Source organism: Chlamydotis macqueenii, chromosome 3 (assembly GCF_036417535.1).
Source record: "Chlamydotis macqueenii isolate bChlMac1 chromosome 3, bChlMac1.mat, whole genome shotgun sequence".
In the NCBI taxonomy this organism is placed as follows: domain Eukaryota; kingdom Metazoa; phylum Chordata; class Aves; order Otidiformes; family Otididae; genus Chlamydotis; species Chlamydotis macqueenii.
Window position 1 is genome coordinate 82045028 of NC_141558.1, and position 19592 is coordinate 82064619.

General features: G+C 53.1%; 1 protein-coding gene across 2 annotated transcripts; it reads left to right on the top strand.

Moving 5' to 3' along the window:
* The first annotated feature begins 12921 nt into the window (after positions 1–12921).
* Positions 12922–17749, top strand: SIX3 (SIX homeobox 3). 2 transcript variants are annotated; one of them, XM_086744388.1, is made up of 3 exons: positions 12922–13965; positions 16186–16372; positions 16783–17749. In XM_086744388.1, the coding sequence occupies exons 1-3, from the start codon at positions 13205–13207 to the stop codon at positions 16882–16884; spliced, it is 1050 nt and encodes a 349-aa protein (XP_086600514.1). In that variant the 5' UTR covers positions 12922–13204; the 3' UTR covers positions 16885–17749. The 2 variants fall into 2 exon arrangements, with proteins under 2 accessions (XP_086600514.1, XP_086600513.1); XM_086744387.1 differs by having other exon boundaries at positions 16186–16345.
* Positions 17750–19592: the final 1843 nt, after the last annotated feature.

The following is a 19592-nucleotide window of genomic DNA, read 5'->3' on the forward strand; positions in this document are numbered from 1 at the left end:
CCAGGCTACCTCTTTTAACCACAAAATTTACAGGCAAGCAATAATCGCCCCCCTTTACCACCAAGTGTCCCCCCCCCCCAGGTAAGTGGATGGAAACGCGCGCGTGTTTTCCCATCCTGCTACAAAAGGTCTTGATTACAACTAGTTTCCAGAGTGGCGGTCTCGCCAGTGACGCGGGGCTTCTGCTTTGCAGAAGGCGCAGGACCCACGCGTGAGCCAGCAAGAGGAGGGAGAAGTGGTGCTTTCAGCCTGGCCCCGCTGTTCTCGGCGTCCCGCGGGGGCTTGGCCGCCCCTACACCTACCCACGCCCCCCCCCCCCCCCTTCCTGCAGGGAACGCCGCTGCCCACGGAGGTCGCACACAGCGAGGGTCCTCCGGTTACCGAAGTGGAGGCCGGCTCCTCTCGGCGCATCCCGACCGGTACCCGGGTGCCTCAACCGGGATCCCGGCCGTGAATTTCAGTTTAATCGCACCGCCAAAAAAAAAAGTGCCGGTACGCAGGACGGCCGAGGAGTGTGAAAGCCTTGCAGGTGGCGGGAGGCGGGGGAGGATTTGGGGTCAGACGGAAAAAAAGGATGCTCTGTGAAATGGAAACAAGAATTCCTAGAGCTCCCTCAAAGTATTACCCGCACCTGAAGACCTCGCCTTCCCTTGAATGCTCTGTAGACAACCAGAGGTTCGGATCTACCTGGAATCCGCGATTTTTAAAGTCAGAAACAGGGGAAATCGGGCTGTGGACGTGCGGAGGGGAGACCCTTCCACCTCAGCCGCATCCATCGCTTTTCAAGGCGAGGTGTCGGCGTTAGAATAAACCCGGAGCTGGAAGCTTCCCGCCCGCCGCTCCCCTGCGGGTCCTGCGCTCGCCCAGGGTCGGGCTGCGCCCCCCTGGCTCTGGACCTCAGCTCCCTGAAGTCGCGGTGCAGCTTCAACGCCGCACTCTCAACCGCGTCCCTGCAGAGCCCTCCTGCCCCCCGGCCCCACCCCAACCTCAAGGCGTCCCTCGCCCTATTGATCTGCGCTATAGCCAAACGGGGCGAAAAGACGAGAATTGTGTTCGACAGGCGCTGCTCACTCGTGAATAACAGGTTCAGCGCATACGGGATCTCTCGCCATTATCCTGTAAGTTAATATTGAGTAGCAATAGCTGTCTAAATATCAAAATCTATTTATAGGGGATGCAGAGCCATGACCTCTCCATCTGACCTTCAGGATACGCAGGCTGGAAAACAGGGCAAATGGAAAGAAGAGAAAAAAAAAAAAAGGAAAAACCCAGGATTACAATGGAGATTCGTGCTTGGAGGAGCTGAGCTGGGCTGCCTTTGTTCCGAAATCCTGAGGGGCACTTGAACCTTTTAGGACGGTACCGGCCCCGCAGCCCCGGGAAAGAGCGGCTCTGTCCGACTTCTCTGTGTCCCCCCCACCCCTTCATCCACTTCTGCCCATTTTGAAAAGTTGTGGGATTTTTTCACATTATTAAAAAAAAAAAAAAAAAAAAGATGAAAAGACAAAACAGAGCCGTTGACTAAGCAGTGGGTCTCAGTGCGAGCTGGGGGAGCCCAGCAGAGTGCAGCCTGGGAAATCATTTTGCACGGGGGGACATGGGGTGTATTTTCTTATTTTGCTCTCGCAGCCTCCCCAGCACAAACTGGGGGTGCGCGGAGGGAAGCAGCAGTGTCGGGAGGAGGTGGGAGGCCTCTGGGGCTGCTCTGGGGTGCCCGGGGCCCCCGGCAAGGCGCATGTCGGGGCTCTGGGCCAGGTCCCCGTGGCACCCCCGGGGATCGCTCCGCTCTCACACCCCCTTCCTTACCGGGCGGGGAGAGGAAGGATGCTCTGTAAGGGTCCCAGAGCAGGGATCAATATTACAAAGCACGTCCCCTCGGGGGGAGTGGAAACGTGTGGGGGGGGGGGGGCGAAGGGGGGAGAATCCCAAAGTACTTTTAGCTTTTATGGAGCCGTCGAGAGCTCGTCCAGCCTGAATTAACAACTGCGTAAAACCAAACCAACTGCGAAACCGCCCTCCCCCCTCCCCAGCCCAAGCTCCCGGCAGTAACATGGCGCCCGCCAACGAGAGGAGCACTTTTCTCGATGTTGAGCAGTTGAAATGTGCTCCCCCAAGGTCACACCAGCCGGCGCGCCCCTTGGCTGCCCCAGAGGGCCAGGGCCGGGCCGGGCCCCCGGCAGCCCCCTCGAACCCCCCGGCCGCCACCCCACCGGAGAGAACGGAGCAGCCAGGAGCACGGGGGTGTCTCCCACAACTAGATGTGCCCCGGTTCGACTGCCCCCCCTCCCCCTTTTTCTCTTTCTGTGTGTATAAAGGAATGGTACTCAGCTTCCCTTTTGCTCTCACTTTAAAAAAAAAAAAAAATACCAAGGCTCCGAGGGAGTAACTCCTCGTGTCTGGAAATTAAAAGGCTTCAATCTCCTATGTGACCCTGTTCAGACGCGGGAGCGCTGTTCGCAGCTCCTTTAAAGCGCCAGACTCGGTCGGTTTGGAGGTCGGAGCTCCTGTTCTTCGGAAAGTGAAGTGCGGTTCGGAAGGCAAAGCTCTGTCCCCGGGGCCGTGTGCGGTCTCCCTTTCCGCCGGCTAAGTGCACCTAGCAAGGGAAGAGTGAGAGGCAGGGCTGCTAACTGCACTGGTTACATGTTCTCTGCTTTCTCCTACCCTGGGCTAAGCAAGGAAGAACCTTCTCTAGCCGCCGAAATAAAATGAGAAAGGTGACTTGATTAAAAAAAAAAAAAAAGAAAAAGAAAAACAAACAAACAACCAAACAAGAACAACCGACTCTTGACATTTGCGTCCCACTTGAGGAAAGTGCCTGGAAAAAAATCCCCCGAACTCGACTCAACACACTTGGCAATAATCTCCTTTTAAATCTTGGGTCTTGCTACTACATTAGGCTCCGTGATATTGCATTCCAAAGAAAATAGACGGGGTATTAGAAGAGGAATCTCCTCTTCCTAATGAATATTTACCCTGAGGTCATCACATCCGTAATGGTCCTCGCTTAACTTACCTTGCTCCCCTCTTTCTCTGCTAGAGACTGGGATTTCAATCACAATGCCCTCGATTTTAAAGTGCCGTGTGCCACTTAATGGCGGGGTGCAGGCAAGGTTAGAATATTATTGACTTCATGCAATATATAAGATGGATACATTTAAGACTTTTAACTTTCTGTTGCGATGACACGCTGTATTTTTATGAGATACCTATTATGTAGACAGGAGCATTGTGCTGGAGCTGCCTCACAGTTGCTGGATCGTTTCTATCAGATGAAAGATTTTGAATAGTTTTCTTTCAACAATGCATCCTTTTGGTCTTGATACAAAGAATGTAGGCACAGTATACACTTAAACAGCTCTGTCACAGAGCAAGATTAAATAGAGTCTATATCGAATCCTGTCTGCGGTGTAATACGCACAGGGAACAGAATGGAACTCCCTCCGCCGCTGGAGAAGCCCATTAAGGTCTGATGTCCTGGGAGCATCTTCCAGATTTCCCTTATCTCTGATATTCGCTAAGCTGTTAAAAATCTTTACAGCCGGGATCGCAAAACGGGCTGCTTCTTGCGGAAAGACCCGGTTTGAAATCGGCACGGCGCCTTTTAACAAAATCTACCGCAGACGCCGGGATAAAGGGGCAAACCGTGCTCTACCCGGTCGTCCGTCCCGGTGGATTTCCCGCTCCTGTCCCCAGCCGGGCGGCTTGTCCCTGCGCTCCCGCGGGTGAGCAAGAGGGGTGCCCTATTTGGGCCGTTTAACACAGCCCCATGTGCTCCCCCACCCTGCACCAGCCGGCGAGGGGGTGCCGGGAGCCGGGCCGGGGGGGAGGGTGCAGGGAGCGGTGGGGGGAGACTCCGCGCCACGGGGTCCGTTCCCCCTCCGGTGCTCACTAAAGCGACTTGACCAAAGTGCACGTGCTGAGCCCAACTTTCCGCTCCCCCTCTCCCCAGCTTTGTGCTCTCCGCTGATTGAGTCCCCACATTAAGCTTCAGCTCCTTTCTAAGCAACTGCTAAGAAGTCAAGAGCATCCTCGCTTGCTTTCTCTCCGTGGCCTTTCATGCCCTCAATTTGTTATTCTACTGACACTTTTCTTAAAGTTAGCGCCCAGCATTGAAACATTAGCTACAAAAGCCCTGGAAAAATCTCTCCCTTCTCACCGCTAAATCCTCTAATGGGTCAGGGCATGGGGAATTTTTATTTGATTTCCCATAATCTCTAGCACTTCCCTACGAAACCCACCTCAGCCCAGCGCCTCACCTCTGGGATATTTTTTCAGCTCCGCTTTGGAGAGTAGAGGCGCTCAGATTTCCTTCCACGTGCACCCACTAATTTATAAATGAGTGTATACAGCTGTCTCCGCGTATATCTGTGTCTCTATATCTGCAGTAACGCTTCCATTTTGTGTCAAAATAACATATCCTGTCACTCCACGCCAAAAAGTATATTTATCGAATGAAATAGCACCGCAAGCTGCATCTTCTTTATCAAACCTTCATTTCTCTTTTACCCAGTCGTTAAATATCTTTTCATTTCTTTTCCTATTTTAAAATATGTATTAGAGTAATTGTTACTTGGACGTCTTTTGTGTATCTATAGCTCCTTTGATTCGTATCTTTTTCTTTCTTTTAATCTTGTTACGCGAAATTATATACACATTTCTCAGGAAATCCAAGGAGCATAACTTTATTAAACAGAAACCTCCTAATCCTGGAGTTTTGTAGAAAATATCAGGGTTTTTTTTAAGGTACACGTTCCTAGCCCATGTTCTTTGGATGAAGATCCCTAAGTCCTCTTCCCTTTATTAGGCGAATTTTGTGAAATGATTCTTCAGCTCTCTGATTTAAATAAGTTTTAGTGTGAACCGAGAATGAACATTATCCTCTAACCTGAGGTCAAGTGAAGGGTGATTTACATGACAAAGAATAATGCCCATTTTGTCCGGTATGAAACAACTTCACCTTCGGCATCATTAAGAAGAATTTAGCACTTTCAGGGCTTTGGGTGTTGGGTTTTTTTGGGGGGGGGGGGTTGGTTTTTTTTTGTTTTTGTTTTTGGGTTTGGTTTGTTTTTTTTTTTTCTAAATAGTTGGCTATGTATAGCGCAATTTCCCTTTTATAAATCACGACACAAAGGCCAACTTCTTGTGCTCTTGAATTTCGGCATTATTTTTATAGCCCTGAGTAGAGCGAATTTGCACCTGCTGGTATTTAAACTTTAACATATTAGATGGGGAGGACTTATCAGCCCGGCGCACTGCCTCGAAACAAATTAACAATCTTCATTAAAGTCAAGGGAGGAGGGGGGATGTAATGTGACCATTTAAGACGCTGTCCCGGATCTCCCCGACCTACGCAGGTTCCGAGTGGATTATTTGGGGTCCTTACAGCGGCAGAATTACCGCCTTACCCCCCTTCCCCCTCAACACACACACTTCCTTCCAAATTTCGGCTTCTCTCCGGGCACTTTAACCCCCTCGGCACCTTCTTCTTCCCCTACCTCGCCTGGAGGGGTGCCCCGCAGAGGGGGGTTACCAAGGGGTAGTAGCACCTCGGCCGCGCTCCTGGGGCTCAGCCCCCGCAGCCTCCCCCAACCCCACCTCCCTTCAATAGCGCTTCCCCCCAAAAAATCAGGTTGTGCCCTCGATAGTTTCCTGTCTCGCTCTTTTATGGCCATCTTGAGCTGAGCCCGCTTTCCTTGCTCCCCTCCGCTCTGTCTCTCACGCACACGCGCGCCATAAGAGCCCGTGGGGAAGCGAACTTAATCCAAATATCCAACTCACCGTCCGGCGGATCCTGCCTGGAAAAAAGTTCTGCTCTGCGGGGTCTCAGAGTTACAGGAATGACCCTCACTCCTCGTTAAGAGCTCAGGGCTGCGGGGGGGGGGGTGTCTCGGCTCCCTGGCTCTGCCCGCCTGGCTTTGCCGGCTCCGGGCCCCGAGGAGCGCGAGGGAACCGAGACCCCCCTCTCGGGACGGGTGGGCACTAGGCACCGGCCCCACGGTTTTCTCCCGCGGACACGGAGGCGACTCCGACGGACCTCCCGCGGGGGGGGGGGAATCCACTGCGAGAAGGGGCCCCGAGGCAGCCCCCTGGGTCTGCCCGGCCGCTTCTTTGGGAGGAGGGTGGGAGTGGGTGTCGTGTGCTTGTTCGCAGCTACACCGGGGCAGCGGGAGCTTTTCGTGTTTACAACCGGCTCAGGCTTGTAACGGTGAGGAGCAGCGCAAGCAGCGCTCCTGTCTGTCGCGGGCTCTTAACTGGAGCTTTGCTCGGTCAGTGAGAGCAATAGAAAGTATATGGAAATCAATATATAGACAGTGTGGAGGGCAGATAATGGATACGAGTCAGTGAGTGTTATAATCTGCATTATGGGCTTCCTATTGTTTAGACCGAGCACAAATTTCCAAAGGGTGAAGTGTTGAGGTGGTTTGGTTTGTTGGGTTCCCCCCTCCTTCTTTTTCTTTTTGGAGGGCTTTGTGTGTATAGGGAGAGGGAGGGGTGTTAAATCCTCCTGCCACAATTACTAGAGTGCCCCCCCCCCTTCTTCCCGCCCTCCCCATCTGATTTTAAAGGTAGTGCTTTCACGGCGAAGCTAATGACTTTCATTTAATTGAACATGCCCTGATGTAGCGGATTGTTCTCGCAGCCCTGCGCCTTTGTTGCTTTTGGGCGGAAATAAAGCTCATCAAACCTTTTGTCACGGCCAACTTCTCCCTCAGGGTCTCCCAAACATTTGTTTGAATAATTCACCTCAAGAATTGAAAATACTAATTGATTTTAAAATGCTAGCCCGGAGGGACAGGGAGGTGGGTGTTGGGGTGGGGGGCTGGAAATTCAAGGCGAAGAGCAAAGCTCTACCTGCCAAAGGCGAAGCCTCCGCAGCCGCTGCCCAAGACGGGGCCGGACCGGGCAGGACTGCACTTCCCCCCCCACCCCCCAACCGGGCTGGGGTGCCCCCGCCGCTACCGGCCGCACGCTCCGTGTCCACCCCGCCCCCTCCTTCCCCCGTCGGCCTCCTCTCCCCCTCCCCGCCGTCCAAACTGCGCCCGGTCACCTCGGTCTCGGCCGCTCCCTCCGCTGAAAGTGCCGGCGGTGACAGGGGTGGGCTCCGCCGGGCGGGGAGGGGACCCCGGTCCGGGCGCCTCGGCCCCATTCAGGGAAGAATTTTGATGCGATTCATTAGAAGTAACGAGTTGACATAAGGTAAATCTACATCGAGGGGGCCTTTCTTTGAGTGCACGGGGAAGCTTCATTAACCACCGCTAACAAGGCGTGCAAATGCTCTGATTGGGCAGCTTTCTTGTAACGCCGGGGCCTTAGCAGGATGCCCACCTAATGAGGGTCACTACAAGAGACTGATAAAATATTCAAATTTTCTGTCGCACCGGGAACTTTGTACCAAAGGAGAAAGTTGAGGCAACTGCCTGCTTGTTTACCTCGGGAAGGCGCACCCGGGGGAGAAGGCAGTTCCCCCTGCCATCTCCGGCTCCCAGAGAAGCCCCGAGCTGGACGGTCGCTGCTTTTTGGACATTTGTTTGTTCAACCCGTCGACAGATTTCCCCCCGCCTTCCCTCGTTTTTCCCCCGGTCTAATTACGTTTCTCCCGGGTTTAATACGCTTAGAAGTAAATAACTTGTCTGCGACGTTCCACGCTTTTTTTTTTTTCTTTTTTTTTTCTTTTTTTTTTCTTGAAGAACTATTAAAATCAGCCTGATGGCTTTAATGATACGTCAATCATTTCAAAGTTGCTGCTTGTTGCTAATATGTCAGCCTCTGTACACATCACCGCTACTTCCCTCGCTGCCGCCTTTAAAGCCTGTCCCTCCGCCCTCCCCCCCCCCCCCCGCAATTTGTTTCTTCAAGTTTTCATTGCTAGGTTACGATTTCTAATTAGAGCTAAGTATTTCACTTAATATTTAATTTAGACGCCTAGCACATATATCATCCCTAGATCAGTCAATCAAGTGTCCCTTGTTGATAATGCAACATCATTAAGAGTTGTGTTTAATTCAGAAGCAAGCGGCAAGCGACTGCACGGCTGCTGCTGCCGCCTCCGAGCAGGTAACTCTGGGCTGGCGGCAGAGGAAGAGGGGTGCGGAGAAGCACGGGGTGCAGCCCAGCCTCTTCCTCGGGAAAGTTTGGTACTTCCCAAGCCGACACTTCGCCGCGCAGGCGAGCTCCGTTCCTTTTTGCCCTCCTTTCCAAAAAAAAAAAAAAAAATTATTAAAAATTTAACATCTCACATCTTCCTCCTCCAGCCTCTGTGTTTATGCAAAATGAAGTAGGGGGAGGAGGGTCTCCAAAAGTTTAACTTGCAAGCTGGAGCACTCTTTCTGACCAGTAGTAAAATACGCCCCTCGGCTTCTTAAACCCATCCGAACCGTTAAAAAAAAAAAAAAAAAAAAGAAATCACTTGATCACTTGTTTCTTAGCACGGCCAGTACAGCACACATGGCATCAAGAGGGAGACGAATGGGCCGCATGGCGCACACCCATCAAATGCGCGTTCATTTATGTCGGGAAATCGCGGCTCAAAAGAGAGGCAGAGGAAGAAAGAGACAAAAAGAGGAAAGGAGGGAGGAGGGTAGGTGTGTTTGCAAAGACAGCATCGCTGCAAAATTGTCAGCTCTTGCCAACTGAAGACTGAAAAAAATTGGATTAAATCTTAATAATTATAATAAAAAACCTAACAAGATCGAGGCGATGTGTTCTCCTTTACCTGCCCCAGGCTTTCCCTCTCTCCTCCCTCGCCTTCCCCCTCGCCACGGCCTGGGTGCTGCATTTTCCACTCGCCGGTGCCTCGACCGCTACGGCCCAGACCGATCTGAACCTCTGCCTCCCCCGGTTTAAAAATAAATAATATATTTTTTTTTTAATCAGCCCTTGCAAGCGCCGACTGAGTCAGTCCCGAGTCAGGATTAAGGGGCACTAACTAGGCAGCAGAAAATCGCAGCCTCCTGGGAGCGACCATGAAAACAAGCGGTGGAATAAAAGAGCTTCCCCTCCCTGCTTCCCTTCCTCTCCTCGGAAAAGTCCTCCAGGTCGGCAGCCCGAGCAGCACACAGGCACACGCAAACACACACGCACACAACTTCGCAGGGCTCCCGCCAGAAGAGAGCACGGGCTTGTCCCGGTGTATTTAGGAGGATGTTTGGGGGAGAAAGGCGGGGGGGGCGGACGACAACTGCTCCCCTGCCCTGCAGAGCCGCGTGTCATTCTAGCAGCTAAAACAATGAATCGTGTGGGACTGAGTAAGATTGAGTGCAAACGGACGGCAGGTTCCCCTGCCCGGAGAAAACGGCTACCGGCAGCGGGGGGGTGGGACAGGGATGGACAGGGACCCCGCCAGCCGCTGCCCCGCACCCCTGGGCCCGGATGTGGAAGGACTGGGGTGAGAGGGGGTGGTGGGGTGGGTGCCGAGGCAGCGCACCCCGGGGGGCTCCCCCGCGGGGCCTCCGCCCGCCCGTCACAAACTTACAGGATCCGGAAAGGATTTTCCCAGCCGAGAGAGCAGCCTCCGCCCGGCCCCGGCCGCTGCCGCCTTCCCCTCTGCCGCCGGCCGCGCCCGGCTCCGCGCCCGCCGCTCCGCGCTGCCCCGCGGGCCGCTCCGCGCCCCTTGGCTCTGCGGCCGGGGAGCCCGGCGGGTCCGGGCTGGGCATGAGCTGATCCCATTGAGAGTCTGAAGCCAGCAGCCGCCGTCATTAAAAAGCCATTTGCGCCCCGGCCTCCGCACACAAAGCTGGAGCGCCAGGGATCCTCTGCCTGCGCGTTTCGGGAGACGGGAGCGTGCCCCTAACTGGCTTCGGGGAGCGCGGAGTCCCCGGCCAGCCTGGGCCGGCACCGTATCCGCTTCCCCGGGTCCGGCTGGCGACGGCCGCGCCCCGGTGACCCGCGCTGACCAGCCGTGGGAAGGGATGCGAGCGTTTTGGGGTGCTGGCCCCGTCCTAGCTGGCTGGCAGAGCTCCTGTGACGGGCGGCCGGCACGCGGAGGGGAGCGCGGGCTTTCGGCAGGACCTTGGTATTGGCTGACAGGCACATCAGGGTTGCGGGTTTGTGTGGCTTTAAACACACAGACACACGCACACAGAGTAAGCATGCAGTGAAATGCCCTACGGGAGGCTGTTTTGGAAGAAAGATTTTCGCCAGAAATGCAGTTATAACATGCTTCGTGTGTCTGGGAAAATAAAAGAGAAGACAAAAGAGAAAATAAAATAAAGGAAAATAAAATAAAATAAAGAAAAAGGAGAAAAGAAAAGAAAAGAAGAGAAAAGAAAAGAAGAGAAAAGAAAAGAAAAGAAAAGAAAAGAAAAGAAAAGAAAAGAAAAGAAAAGAAAAGAAGAGAAAAGAAGAGAAAAGAAAAGAAAAGGGAAAGAAAGACAGGTAAAAAGAAAGAAACAGAGAGAAAGAAAGAAGATCTATATTGAAGCTTTGTAAGGTTCACCAGGAATCCTAACAGAGGGATGCAACCTATGGGTGAACCACAAGAGTATGATCGTCTGGGAGATTTAAAAAAAAAAAAAAAAAAAAAAAGGTCAGCTTGGATTTTGTTGTGGAAATACATTTTAAGGTAGTTTAATTTGCAGCTTGAAGAAAAATGGAATCAAATATTAAGAAACTCCCGTAGGAATTCCCCCCACCCTCCCCTCTGTAATCCTTTACATAAAAGGAAAGGATTATAAAGAAAAAGATTTTGTGTGTGTGTGTATTAAAATCTTTGGCTAAACATATTGTTGTTCAATTAATACCTCCAAGTCGATTTGTAGAGGGGCTGAGAAGTCTCTTTCCCTCCTTAGCAGTACAACTGGAAATATGAGCCAGGAGGGAGGGAGGGAAAAAAAAAGTTCTCCCCAAGTCTGTTAACAGAAGTGTTTAAGCAGATCACTAAAAATTAAGAGGGCGAGTTATTTCCATTAGGACTATGAGGCCGTGTAGCACACCGATGACAGTTTAGTGGAAATCAGATGAATGTGTAATACAGCAAGCTTCTTCCAGTCCAGCAGCTCTTCCAACTGGACCTATTCATCTGCCACTTGGAATTATTTCACGAGAAGCGCGCTGTGAAAGGATCACAACCAGTTCGGAGCCCAGCTAAAGAACCTCTACCACCCATAGCAGTATTATTATTATCCTTCGGATAGGGCAAGTCACGCTATGTTTTCACATTTTAATTGTAATATCTCTCTTTCCCCCCCTCCTTCCCTCCATTGATGTCTGAAAGTAGTTTGGGCTCCAAGCCTCACCCCTCGATCTCCATCGGAATGCAGAAAAGATCTTTAAAAAAGTTTTGAATTCCTCAATGATTTTTCTTCTAGAAAGGCGGCTTAGGATAATTATTTCAGCTTTATTGAGGGCAGATTAGTTGAAGTCTGGATGCTGCGTTTCAATACTCGTTGTACATGCCTTTACAATGTCTGTATTGTTTGCTACTGTGTGTGAACCTATTCAAAATATACACTTTTTAACACCAAGCAAAGTCCTGTCTAAATATACACAGTAAGTCTGGAAAGATGTCCATGACCCGTACAAATCTCTGTAAATCACACTTCCATAGCTACAGAAACTAAACAAAAGAGTTACCAGCTCAAGATGCTGATTAAATCTTCTTAAAAGCAACATACCTAATAATAAATATAGTTGCACGGTAGCAAGGTCTGGCGACCCAGCTAGGTCTTACTGAGGGATGGGCTCAAACCAGTACAGAGGTTTCCCTTGCTCCCAAGTGGGATTAAAAAAAAAAAAAAAAGGGAGAGGGGAAAGAAAGAAAATAAATCTGGGTTCAAACCCGCTTTAGCTCGCCTACTTTTCCTCCTCCCCGCACAGAAACCCTGCAAGTTCAGGGCAGAAATTGCGGGGAAAAGGAGAGGTGCGGTGTGAAGCTGTGCCAGGTTTGGGGGTGAGGACCGGCCTCCCAAGGTCGCCGGAGGAAGGAAGGGGCGAGAGGAGGAGAGGCGGGAGGGGAGGAGGAGGAAAACGGGAGCGAAAGAGAAACAAAGTGGAGAGCGGGGAGGGAGAGGAGAGGGAAAGGAAAGGCGAAGGGGAGCGGGCGGGCGGGGAAGCCAGGCTGGGACTCGGGAGGCAGCGAGCTGGGCGTCCGCTGGGCCGGGCGCAGAACCGGAGCGGGTCCCAGTCGGGCGCCTTGCGCGGGTCTCGGCGGAGCGGCCGCGGAAGTCGGCGGGCGGGGGATCCCTCCTTCCGCGGAGAGGGGCCGGGAGTGGGAGAGGGGAGGAGAGGGGAGAGACGCTTCGGGGAGCAGGGGCCAGACCCAGCCTGCGCTGTACGCGCCTGCTCCTGGGAGGGTCGCCGGCGTGAGGATGGGTCTCATGATCTCATCTTTCTTTTCTTCCCCGGCACTATTAGTGCTCAGATAGGCAGAATGAAGTGAAACTACGTGCAAATCATGTGTAAATTGTCTCAGTTAGGAGCCCTTTATCCGAACGTGTATCCCAGCCTGGCCCATTTACTTTCCCCCCATATCTCCTTTAGCTTTAACGAGGCTCGTTAAGATCACAGTAATATTCCACCCTCTAATTGCTCATCCCATTCAACAAATATGTGCACACTGCTTTTCGCATTATTTGATCCCTTATTTAGGAGGGGTGTGGAGAGGGAGGGGGGAGAGACAGGGAGAAGGGGAAGTGCTGAGATTAGGAGTTGCAAAGATTAAGGCGAAGAAGAGAGAGAGAAAAAAAATACAACCAGGCTTTTCCACCAACCGCCCCGCTTCCCTCCCCCCCCGCGCGTTTGGGCGAAGTGGTAAAAACCTTCCTTACGTACTCCGTAATGATTGGCAGGGCTGACAGTGATTGGCAGCGGCTGCCATGGCAACGCCACAACGACACTCGGAAGACCAATAGAAAAGCGAAACAAAATGTTTCGGCGCCGCACTCACTGTGGATTTAGGGGAGATATTATGAGGCTGTTGTCATTAGGGCGATCGCTGTTGAATCACTGAATCCTGACTCGGCGGCGGCGCGGGGCCGGGTGTGTGTGAGTGCGTGTGTGCGTGTGCGCGCGTGTGTGTGTGCGGGGAGGGTGCGTGAGCGAGTGAGTGCGTGTGCCCGCGTGTGCGTGTGCCCCCGTGCCTCCTCTATGTGGCTGCGTGTGCGTGTGCGGGTGTGGATGCGCGCGCGGTGCGTGTGCCCTTTCCTCCCTTCTTCCTCCCTTTCTTTCTTTTCTCCTTGACTCGTCTCCCCCTCTCCCCGGTCATCCCATGGTGTTCAGGTCCCCGCTAGAGCTTTATCCCACCCATTTCTTCTTGCCAAACTTCGCCGCCGACCCGCACCACCGCTCCCTCCTTCTCGCCAGCGGCGGCGGCGGCAGCGGCTCCGGCTCCGGCTGCAGCCCCGGTGCCGGCGGCGGTGGAGGCGGCAGCTCCCGGGCACCCCACGAAGAGTTGTCAATGTTTCAGCTGCCCACGCTCAACTTCTCCCCGGAGCAAGTGGCCAGCGTCTGCGAGACGCTGGAGGAGACCGGAGACATAGAGAGGCTGGGGAGGTTCCTCTGGTCGCTGCCGGTGGCACCGGGGGCATGCGAGGCCATCAACAAGCACGAGTCCATCCTCCGCGCCCGGGCGGTGGTCGCCTTCCACACCGGCAACTTCCGAGACCTCTACCACATCCTGGAGAACCACAAATTCACCAAGGAGTCCCACGGCAAGCTGCAGGCCATGTGGCTCGAAGCCCACTACCAGGAGGCCGAGAAGCTGAGGGGTCGCCCGCTGGGGCCGGTTGATAAATACAGGGTGAGGAAGAAGTTTCCGCTGCCCCGGACCATTTGGGATGGCGAGCAGAAGACGCACTGCTTCAAGGAGAGGACTCGCAGCCTCCTGAGGGAGTGGTACCTGCAGGACCCTTACCCCAACCCCAGCAAGAAAAGGGAACTGGCTCAGGCCACCGGGCTCACCCCCACGCAAGTAGGCAACTGGTTCAAAAACCGAAGGCAAAGAGACAGAGCGGCGGCGGCTAAAAACAGGTCAGTGGTGCTACGGGGCCCCGCTCCGGGCCGGGGGGCGAGGCGGGCGACGGGGCTCCTCTGCGTCCCATTTCCTCTTCCTCCTCCTCTCCATCACTGCCACCGAGATGCAGGCGGTCCCTGCGCCGAGCGGGAGAGCCGGAGGCTCCAAGTTGCCTGGCGCGCCCCAAACCCTGCCCGGGCTCCCTAGGGGCTCTCGGGGTGCGGGGCATGGCTGGGGCTCACCCGCGGGCGTGGGCAGATCCCTGCGTGGGTGCGTGCGTGCGCGGGGCGCAGTGGCCGCGACAGGGGACGGGAAACCCCGGCGGCCCCCGGTTCGGCGGGATTCAGTTTGGCGTTCGGCTCGGGGGGAGCCGGGCCCGGTCGGGCCGCGGTGCGGTGCGGTTCCCCCAGCGAAGGGCCAGGGCAGGCGGTGCGGGGCTGGGCGGATTCCGCCGCGCAAGCGGCTCCGCTCCCATCGTTCGCGCTCCCCTGCCTGCGCGGTAGGACCCGCACAGGCACACGCACACTCCAGAGCCGTTTGGCTCAGGGAGAAAAAGGTGGGGGGGGGAAACCTTTAGGTGATCGGGAAAGCTCTTTTTTAAAAATTCCCCGTCTCCATTTCTCCGTTTGCACCGCATGGCGACCTGACCCTCTGGTCGTGTGTTTCCTGTGCATGTACCCTTGCATTTATTTGCGTGTCTCTCGGTGTCTTTTAAAAATATTTATTTAATTTTTTAAATTTCTGTTCTGTCATGATAAAAGCGAGGCACTCTGCTTTCTCTCTTCTTTTTCCTCGTTATCCTCAGTAGAAGTTTTTTTTTTGGAAATTAAAATGGACCCTTAATCCAGTTTGACACACTCTTTTTATTTTAATTTAAGTTTAGCTACCACCGTAAGCGTGTAAACAAAACTTCTTGTTCTCGCAAATGCTGTCTCTTAAATTCCTCCTAATTATAGCCCTAGTGCTATTGATTCAGGATTCTGTAGGAGAAATGCAACCTAAAAGTGCCTCGCCATTTAGTTTCCATTAAATGGAAAACAGACCAGCTTAGGACTGTAAATAAACAGAAGTTGCCTACGGATGCTTTTGTTGACTCAACGCTGTTGACAGCAGATGAATGCACCGGGAATTGTAAACGGGAGAAAAATCAAAGGCGCTGAAATTAGGCAACTTAAAATAATAAGGAGAAATGTAGAATAAGCCGGCTACGCTTTTTCTGTTCTTTGCGGGCGGTTAAGTAGAAAATACCCCGGTGAGAAGCGGTGGAGCGAAGAGTGCATTTCGATCCCCGCTGGCAGTGCTAGGCGCTAGAGGTTGCGGCTGGCTGCTCGGTCCGGGGCCAGTCGCTCTGACCCTCAAATCTGGCTTTCTTTGGGTTTCGAGCGAGATAGCCGGGCGTAGAGGAATAATCACGACGCGCTAGGAAACCTAGAAATTATTTCTAGCCTCTTAAAAAAACCAAACCAAAACAAAAACCGTTCAACGGCGATCTACCCTCAAGTGTTGGCGCTGAAAGGACCAGTGCTTTAAAGCTGATTTTGGCTTTCAGGTGGGAAAGGGGCTTAAATTTCCAGCGGAGGGAAGGGCTGTGGTCCACCATTGCCCTTTTCTATTTTACTGGCAGCGGTGCCACCCCGGACAGGACCTTCCGCCGGTCCCGCCGGTCTCGCCGCAAACCCCAGGGTATTTCATCCGTGCACCGGAAAATATTTAGGCAGACGCTGGCCAGAGCGCGAAATGCGGATCCTGCGCGGTTATTTCCCGCAGCAGACTGGTCCCGGTGGCAGGTTTGCGTGGTGGCCGAGCGCCGCGGGAGCTCCCACAGCTGCCCTTCGCTCCGAGGCCCGGGAGCCGCGGAGACGAGCGGCCCGGGCCCTGGGAAAGAGGCCGGCGCCGCTGGATTTTCCCAAAATCTCAGGGCGAGGAATCGCTTCTCCCCGTCCCCTTTCGAGCAGCGACCCCCTCCTCTCTGTGCGTGCACCTGGTGCCGTCCCTCGGCGCGGGGAAGCCCCGGCCCGGCAGCGCGGCCCGGCCCGGCCCGCACGGCTTGGCCCCGCCACTCCGCGGGGCGCTGCGGAAAGGCGGCCGGGTCTGAGGGGGGGGTCCCCTCCGCTCCGCTGCCGGTCCTGTGTCCGCTCCCGGGTGGCGGCGGGGTCGGGCGGCGGCCGTCCCGCGGGCGGCGGCGGCCGGTGTCTGAGCGGAGCTCTGGTGTTGTTTTGTCTCCCGGCGCGCTGCAGGCTCCAGCACCAGGCGATAGGACAGAGCGGCATGCGGTCGCTGGCAGAGCCCGGCTGCCCGACACACAGCTCGGCCGAGTCTCCGTCCACGGCGGCCAGCCCGACCACCAGCGTCTCCAGCTTGACAGAAAGAGCCGAGACGGGCACCTCCATCCTCTCGGTAACCTCCAGCGACTCGGAATGTGATGTATGATATCGGAAAACAAACAAACAAACAAACAAAATTCCAAATCCAAGCAGCCAAGCACCCTCTCCCCGACCCGAGCAAAACAAACCGAGGCAACCTAGAATCAGGAGACACACACGCATGCACGCACGCACACAGCCAGGAGGAAAGCAAAGGCCAAACCCGACCCAAACATCATAGCAAACAAACAGACAGGGATCAGAGCATCCACCACCACCACCACCGTCAGCCAACACCACCACCAAGAGATGGAGCTAAAACTTCAACAGTCACAAACGCTGGTGCTGCAGCGGGGGCGGGGGGGGGGACGTGAGGGGGGGAGCGGGAAATAATAATTATTATATATATAAAAAGGAAAAAAAAAAGAAAAAATTAAAACAAAGCGAAAGTGACAATTGTATTCTTTTTAGGACAAGCACGATTTCTCCTTTGCGCTTTTCCATGGACGCATTTCACCCACTTGCATGATGATGATGATTAAATTTGTATCTGGGAAAAAATATTCTCTATAGTAAAGGAAAACAAACAGAAACCAGACAAACAAACGCAAACTCCGATCGAATTTGTACAAAAAGCAAAAATTAAAAAAAAATTAAAAAGGAACTCCTTGAAGAGGGAAATAACAAATGTTTATCGCGTTTTCGTTGGTCCTATTTCTCTCTCTTTCTCTCTCCCTCTCCCTTTCTCTCTCTTTTTTTTTTTTTTTGTTTGTTTGGTTTGATTTGGTTTGGTTTTTTTTAAGTCCAAGTGATGGTCCAACCAAGAAGCAATTTTCTGTTTTTTCGTTCAGCAGACAATCATTTTATTCGTAAGCACCTTTTTTTCTACACTTCTGTCACTGCCTGTGTGGGTACTGGTTATAAATGTGGAAAAAGAATAGTTATGACTGTAACAGATTTTTATTTTTATTTCAAAATTTTATATGAATTATGTATATCTTAATGATGCGGTCATTTTCCCAGTTTGTAATATATGTGTAGAAATGCTTGTATATGATATTTGCTCTACTCTTTCTTTCTTCCCGCTCCCCCCCTCTCCCCCCCGTCTATCTCCCTCCCACCCTTTCTCTCTCTTTCCTTTTTATTTTCCTTGACTCGGTGTTCCTTGCACAAACTTAGCTGTCAAGATTTGACGTGCTAGGTTTTCAAAAGGGACCTCAGCGATAGAAAAAAAAAAGAAAAAAAAAAAGAAAAAAAAAAGCTTAGGGTGCAACTGTAGTTATCTTATGCAAAAGCTATTTTGAGTATTTCATAGCAGCTTTGGGGGGTCTCTTCTTAAACTCCACGTAGGACGCTTAAACTATTGTTTCCTTAACTGCGTGTTTATCTATATGTACAAACTTTCTAAATCAAATACAGTATTCCATTTTCTTATCTATTCAGCGATGTCGGTGTTTTTGTCCGCCACGGAAAAACACGCTTTCCCCCGTGGGCGCCTCGCCCCGCGCCCCCTGCCCCAGCGGGACGCCCCGGAGGGATTTTGGGGGGATCGACCCACCCCGCGCGGAGGCTGCGGGCGGCAGCGAGGCGCGGCCGAGTCGCTCCCGGTCCCCTCCGTCACCGCGGGCTCCACCGTTTTACCTACCCCCCAGCCCCGGTCCTTTTTTTTTTGTGCCCCCCGAGCTGAAAGGCGCCCCCCTGGCCGCCTGTCTGCAGGGCCGGCTGTCTCCGGAGAGCGGTTAAGACATTTCGGGATTTGTTTTGTAGCTTTAAATGAAAACAAAAACATAAACTCCTCGCCCTAAGCGGGCTGCAGCTCCTCCCCTCGAACCCGGAGTATATTGTAATGTGCTGAAAGAAGCCTTTATTTGCATGACTAACAGTATTTCAGCATCTTTCATTTTTTTTTTCTCTTTCTTTTTTTTTTTCCTCTTTCTTTTTTTTTTTTTTCATTAAACTTTTGCTTTGCCCTGGGCAGATTGTTCAGCCGTGAATTAACAAGAGGTAAATTCTAAACTTGTTTTTACTTGAAAATACAATTTTGAAACTTAGCAGGGATTTAGGGAGAAACGTGCCTGGAATTTCTTGACCATTTCCAAACTAATTTGGACTTCCGATCTACCTTTGTATTGACCGTGTCTCCTTTCCCTCTTCCCTCCTCCCTCCTTTTTTTTTTTTTTTTGGGGGGGGGGGTGTGTGGGGGGGAAGTCCGAGCTAGTTTCATGGAAATCCTCAGGAAGCGCCTGGGCTTCCCCTCGCCCCTTGGGGCTACCTGGGGATCTGGGGGAACCCCCTGGGGCATGAGATCTTAGAGCAGGCCACCCATGGGTAATTTTAGGAAATAAGCTGATGTGCAAATACGCTCATACACCTTTGGTGTCCCTGAGGAAAACCCGCGCGTATGCGCGCAGCGGGCGGGCAGGGGACGCATTCCCCCCATGAGAACCCCTGTGGCCGGTGTAGGAAAGATTTTCCGCGCTGGGCCGCTGAGCGCCCGCCCCATCGAGTTTCGCCTCCCTCGCCCCCTCGCCGTCTTCGCTCCACGAGTGGCTGGGCGGCGAGGTCTCCCCACGAGCAGCTCCGGCGGCGTCATTGCCCCGTCGCCAACACGAGAGGGGAGTTAAAAGAAAATAACGCCCGGTTGTACGAAACCAGAACGGATGCGAATTGCTTGCGGGGGGGGGGGGGGCAGGAAATACACAAAATGGGGTTCCCGTGCTCCGAGTGGGTGGGAGAAGGGGGTCATGCGATGAACCTAGTTATTCCCCTCCCCCGTGCGTCTTTTAGAGGGGAAAAATATCACCAGGGAGGGGATAAAAGGCTCCCTCATGGCCGGCACCCCCCACGGGTCTCACGCCTGAGCTCGGGCCGCTCTTTCTCTCGCCCCCGTCAGCGAGGCCGCCGAGAGGCCTCCACAGGAAAAAAAGAACCCGGCCCTTCCCGTCACCCCTGAGTTCGGGTAGGCAGGAGATTTTCGATGTCAGAAGATCGTTTTCGAGTGTGGTATTTCTGCTCCTTGCTGGTAGGAGTGTCCTCATCCTGCTGTATTTTTAACGGGATGTAATACCTGAAAGGATTCAGAGGCGTGAAAGTTTGGGATTTTTTTTTAATCTGTCTTTCCTTCTTTCACTTCCTTCATTTTCACGTTTGGAAGCTGCAGCTAGAAGGCGTCAAGCCGGCAGCAATAATTACCTCAGCCGAGGTTTGGATTTTTCTTCCCTCTGGTTAAGGCTCCCGAAGATCACCATCGTGCTGTGGCTGTTAGGGGAGGCCAGAGACCC